This window comes from Cupressus sempervirens, chromosome 10 (assembly GCF_028749045.1).
Source record: "Cupressus sempervirens isolate cs-2001-9-10 chromosome 10, ASM2874904v1, whole genome shotgun sequence".
NCBI lineage: Eukaryota > Viridiplantae > Streptophyta > Pinopsida > Cupressales > Cupressaceae > Cupressus > Cupressus sempervirens.
In genome coordinates this window covers 169,108,221-169,114,026 of record NC_143127.1, presented here as the reverse complement: position 1 = coordinate 169,114,026, position 5,806 = coordinate 169,108,221, and the positions used below count along the sequence as shown (strand labels likewise).

Here is a 5,806-nt window from a genome sequence, read left to right as displayed (position 1 = left end):
TTTGTTTTTTAGTTTAAAAATAGTTTTACATAGAAATTAATTTACAACTTATTTTTAATGTCACCTTCCTTTCACTTAGGAGCTAAAATTTTCATCTTGAATATACTGCATAAGTCATGGGAACGGTAGCATTTAAATTTTCCCTAAAAGCGGCTTCCACTCCATTTTATAGGAAGTTCCATGGGACCTAGCCTAAGACAAAGGTTTCATGAGGGTTGTTTGGGCTTTATTTTTTTAGGAAAGATAGGTCTCGTGAGATTTTTTGTTGGACGCCAAAGAATTATTTAGATTTTTTCCCTCTAAAATAGTATCAACTATTTTTAAGCCCTCTTCATTTGAACGGGTGCAAATTAGGTGGGACTCGAAATAACCCAAAAACTTTGTGCCAAGTGACAACAAATAAAAGAAAATCTTGGAAAAAAAAGAAGAAGTTTTTAATTTTTAAATTTGACATTTTAAATTTAGAATCTTCAAAACTCCCTTGAGTTAAGGAACTCAAATTTTTTAATTGTAAAACACTTTATGAATTATAAGATTTGGTTAGCTTTAAACATTCTTAAAAATCTCAATGGTGATCTAGTTTTTTTTGGAATCCCCCTCCATGAAACCCAACATAAATAGATGGATAAGTAGAGTTCTTCCACAATTACTGCGGGAGATGGATTTTCATATTTGTGGAACTTGTGGAACACAAAGTGGCTACGCTACTTCTAATGATGAGCACTTCAAAGTTCTCAAGATATTGTGAGTACAATATGACCTAATTTCTCCACATCACACATTTAACTAGGTAAAAAATTTACTTGAAGCGGGCTGTTGGGTTAATGCCATCTAGAAGCTTGTAGTTTGAATGGAGTTCAATTGAAAAAGTTTAGCAAGATGCACCAGCTTCTATAGAGCGCCCCTGATTTATTAGTCCCTGTCTTGCATAAGGCAGGGTACTAATGTTTTCAGTAGTGTTGACTATAATTAATTTTTACAGCTAAAGTCAATGAATGTCTAAAGTTAAAAAGGTAGATTTTTTAAAATTAATTTTGTGTTAGAAATTTCTATTTTATGATTGGCTTGGGACAATTATGGTAGGAGTTTAAATAATTTTTGACCCTAAAAATTAGATTAGAAAAAATAGTTTCCAGAAAGAACTCTAGAATTTTCATTCCTCCAAAGCTAATAACAGCCCTGCTCACCTCTGCCCACCTGTCGAACCAAAACTCCATGCTTATCTAGTCTTAAAAGAAAATCTGGACAGAAATAGTATGCACACCCCCTGAATTCCAAAAAAAATTGTACAAAAATATCATCAATTAAGTCCTAAGAACACTGTAACCATTGTCGCATTTGAGCAACAAAAATTTTTGTTCGGGCAGAGCAAATGCCGCCGCCTGAGCAACGATTTCGATTACAGCACCGCAGAAGTATATGTGGTAATGAGGTGAACTCAAAAACAAATTGAGATTAAAACACAAATCCATCAATATTCACCGTTGAAATGCTATGTTTTTCTCCTAAAACACTGTCACAACCAGGCAAGAAATTTTAACAGAATTGTCTTTCCGGTTTCTGCAGAAATCGTTGAAAGGACAATCTCTTCGCCATCGGAACATCTGCTTAACAAAATCAACACATCATTAATGAAGTGTCAAACTATTAGTCCCTGTCATTCCAAATAGTCACAAATTTGAGCGGAAAACTTATTGAAATTTCATGTTTCAGCAATGCGGGTTTGCTTTCCCCCTGCTCTGATTCCAACAAAGCCGACTGGCTCTCTTGCTTTTCACTATTGGATTGAAACCCTAGTGGATGCTCTGGAAACAAATCGAGGGCCTTAGCTCCTTCACAAGCCCTAATTAATATTCTTTCAATCACTGGAACATCTGTGTGAGAGCAGTTGGTATAACATATGAGGCCTTATCTTTCCCGAGCATGACTGCTCGCATAATGGCATGCAACATTGCAGAGGAAGCTCTGTCATCGATAAGAACAGTGTTTTCTTTGGTAGGAGAGGAGACAACGAATGCCAAGTTTGTAGAGGCACTTAATGGGAGTGTATAGCTTGGAATAAGGCAGGGAGTACTGGTAAGCACAGCAGTGGTGTTCGGCATGTGGGCATTCATATCATGATATGGCACCAGACAGGTCATGTATCGTTGAGTTAATGGAGGAAGTGTTTTTGCAACCTGAACTTGTCTAATTTTGGGTGGAGCGTAAGTGCTTTGTAGATTTTTAGGATATTATAGAGCTTTGCTTATGATTTGAGGTGTCTAGAGTTTAATGATCATGATATACAACTCATTTGGATGTTTTGCAGAGCTTATATGCATCATTGTTGCAGATTGTTTTTCCTCAACATGATGCTAGAATTCTATAAATTATTAATAATAATGAACTTGAAGCAGTGATCAGTCTTATCATGCCTTGCAACCAATTGCATTGTGCCACCTATTGCACGATATATTGCGGAGCAGATAGGAAGAAGTTATATTCTTAATTGTAAGAATCAGTGTAAGATTCACTAGATTTAGATAATACCAGTCTGATCATAGTGACATGCAATTTGCCATGATAAGGGAGACAAAGATAGCAGTTAATACAAAAAGGGTGCAGTTTAATTGGTCGAGTATGATTGGTAAGAATAACGTAAGTAACATAAAAGTCATCAATCAATGTTCAAACCTTCTGAAAGAGTTCAGGTCAGGTTCAACCTTTGGGTAAATTTAACAGACTAGATCTCTTTCATTTGACTGCTTAATCGAAGAAAGCTTGTACATTAATCGAAGAAAGCTTGTAGTTTAGATGTGTACTTATTCATGCCGTTGTAATCTTCTAGATAAAGATACGAATTTATCGGGATCGGGTTGGATCCCCCTGCACTTGGACTGTTTAGACAAAGGAGACTTGTAGCTTAGATATATGTGTGCTTACTGAAATTGTTGTCATCTGTTATATAAAGACAGAGATGCTGGCATCTATATACGCTGATATATTTCAAAAAAGGCAGCAATAGAAAAAGATCAATTCTAAGATTAAAAGTTCGTCATCGTATTAATATAATAATTCCAGCGAATAACTGGCAGCGAAAAGGGAAATGTCTTAGCGACCAGTTCCAAGTCTTTTGAATTCTTGTGGTATTATAGATCTTATGAGTTGTAGACATAGCATAATGGAGAAATCATAAAGGGGGAACAAGAACTTTGTACATGCTGAATATATGTTTAGAAACATAGAATTAGTTTCAGACTTTGATCTAAATTTTAAGAGTGCCATATGTGGGCATCTGACATTAAGCAAGTAACAAGTGCATAAAATAAAATTCTCGAGTTATTGGGTCAACAAAAGAAATCAATGTGCCAATTGAGGAATGCAACGATGATTTAAAAAATTGTTGAGTTTCGTCCAAAGCGTTAGACATAAATGAAATCAATGCACCAATTAAGGAATGCAACGATGAATAAACTGTTGATCGTAGAGTTTAAGGAGTTTGATTCAAATCGTTAGACATACAAAATCACAGAAACAATAAGTAGAACTTGATGACTCCTATCTTTTAGTCTTTATTCATCCTTCAAACTAAAAAGTCCTGCAAGACAAAAGCGAGCTTTGACATTAAAAGACGAATTGTGATATCTAATTATTGGTAGCCAGAGGACATATTGAAATTACCTACACTTTCAGTCTTCATGTCACCAGCTTTTACCCCAGAAAGATCAATATCAACATCTGAAATGCAATGAACATCCAAGCGGTTCTATTGCTATGCTCTCTGTAATTTGGTACTGCTATGATTTCACATAAGGGCAAACTTGCTCTCCATACTCCTTGACATTGCCCATGGGGTTTTGAACAAAGCGTTCAATAGAGAAATACTGCAAAGGTACCCCAAGGGCTTCTCCATTGAGGGCAAGATCTGCCATTATCCGTCCCACCAAAGGACCCATTTTAAATCCATGGCCAGAGAATCCAGAAGCAATCAAGATAGGAGACTTCTCTCTTGGCAACGAAGCCTTCGTCAATGGCAAAAAATCAAGGATGAAATCTTCATCCGGGGACATTGAATACATGCACGCCTCTGCCAAAACAGGGCTCTCCGACATAACATGCCCTCTAAAACCCTCGGCCAACCAAGGGCTTACCTTCTTTTTAAGTAGATCCAAATCAGGAACTAGAGCCCTCTTGTCTGGATCACACGGATAACCTCCATGGATTGAAACCTTGAGCATACCAGGGTATTCCAGAGAGGGCGTCCCGTAAAGGTACGGGTCATTATAACAAGCAAATGTAGGGAAACCTTTTTCAGGCAAAAAATTCTCCAAACCCTCCTCGATTTTCCAATACGCAATAGTGGTATGAATGGGTTGAACGGGCAGATCAATCTCTGCCATTTCTTTAGCAAGTTTCTGAGCCCAAGCACCTACAGCAATCACACATTTCCTTCCAATTACTGATCCCCTGTTTGTGCACACCAAAACCCCGTCTGATCCATCGCTCAATTTCACCCCATTACTAATTTTCACGACTCGAGCATTGTCTCTCAGAATGGCTCCATTCTTCAAGGCCAATGATTGAAACATTGCAACTGCTTTAGAGGCTCTCAGTATCCCTCCCCTGTTTGTGACAACGGCTATCCAATCCTGAGGCAAATTTATCACCTTGAATCTTGAGCAAGCTTCCTCCGCATTGAGAACTTCGTGGGGGATCCCTAATTTTTTGCAGACAATTATGACGGATTGGAGGCTCTTGTTGTCAACTGAGCCCATGTCTAGCTGCTTCGTTTTGATGTGAACCCTGTACCCAATTTCCTCCTGAGCTTCTTCCCAGAGGGAAAAAGCCTCCTCCATCATTAGTGTATAGTATTCTTCAGGGTAAGTTTCTCTGATTGTTCTTGATTCCCCATGGGAAGAGCCCCTGTGGTGTAGAAAATCGAATTGTTCCAGCAGAAGAACGGATTTGCCTCTCTTGGCAATTTGATAGGCGGTGCAGCTGCCTATTATGCCTCCTCCTACGACTACCGTTTCATATTCCCCTGCAATCTCACCCATTTGTATTAGCCCTCTTCTGTGTAAGCCTGTGTTGGGTGTTTTTGACTCTGATATCCCTCTTCGTTTTATACAGACTCGGTAAGTAAGAGTCAGATGAAGGCTTATTAATTGTGACTTTGGTGGGGAATCTCTATGTAGCTTGTTGAATACTTTATTCATATGCCACCGAAAGATTCTCTCCCGCGCTTTCATTTCAGTGATGTCATGCGTATAAGGAAATTTTATGGCCTTCGCAAACTTCCCTGTCAGTCCAACAAACTTTATCCATTTGCCAGCAAAAGATTCTCTCCCGCGCTCCGTTGTCTTATATTCTGTCATTTCAGTGATGTCGTTACAAACTTCCCTAAGTCGGCCTTCGGCCTTCGTTGTCTGTTTTTTTGTTTTTTTTGTGTGGCTGCATCACTGACTAAACAGCCACGAGATTTCTCCTATATATATAAATAGACTTTTTCTGTATTATTTTATTTTTTACTTGTATTAAATTAAAGTAGTTTTATTTTTAGTTTTTTTTGTTTATGATTAGTGACCTTTTCTATTAATAAAATATATTCAGCTTACAATTCACAAAAAAGGGGTCAGAGGATACAGGATCACTTCGTGAAAGAGTTCACACAGTCGAAGCCGGACTAAAAACACAGTTGCAGCCGGAATCAGAAACTATTCATCAAAAAAAACATATAAAGCAATCTCAGGCTGACAAAGCAGTGCCAGCCGAGGGTGGTGGATCATCTTTATCTTGAAAACCCCAATCATCTTTAGGATTGGGGGGC

General features: G+C 38.0%; 1 protein-coding gene across 2 annotated transcripts; it reads right to left on the bottom strand.

Moving 5' to 3' along the window:
- Nucleotides 1-3,456: 3,456 nt before the first annotated feature.
- LOC149533148 (FAD-dependent oxidoreductase family protein) lies at nucleotides 3,457-5,170 on the bottom strand. Of its 2 annotated transcripts, none has more exons than XM_089803621.1 (2): nucleotides 3,661-5,170; nucleotides 3,457-3,577 (listed from the first exon to the last, which is right to left on the bottom strand). In XM_089803621.1, exon 1 carries the CDS (start codon nucleotides 5,034-5,036, stop codon nucleotides 3,777-3,779), a length of 1,260 nt encoding a protein of 419 aa, XP_089659747.1. In that variant the 5' UTR covers nucleotides 5,037-5,170; the 3' UTR covers nucleotides 3,457-3,577; nucleotides 3,661-3,776. The 2 variants fall into 2 exon arrangements, with proteins under 2 accessions (XP_089659747.1, XP_089659748.1); XM_089803622.1 differs by having other exon boundaries at nucleotides 3,665-5,170.
- Between the last annotated feature and the right edge of the window lie 636 nt (nucleotides 5,171-5,806).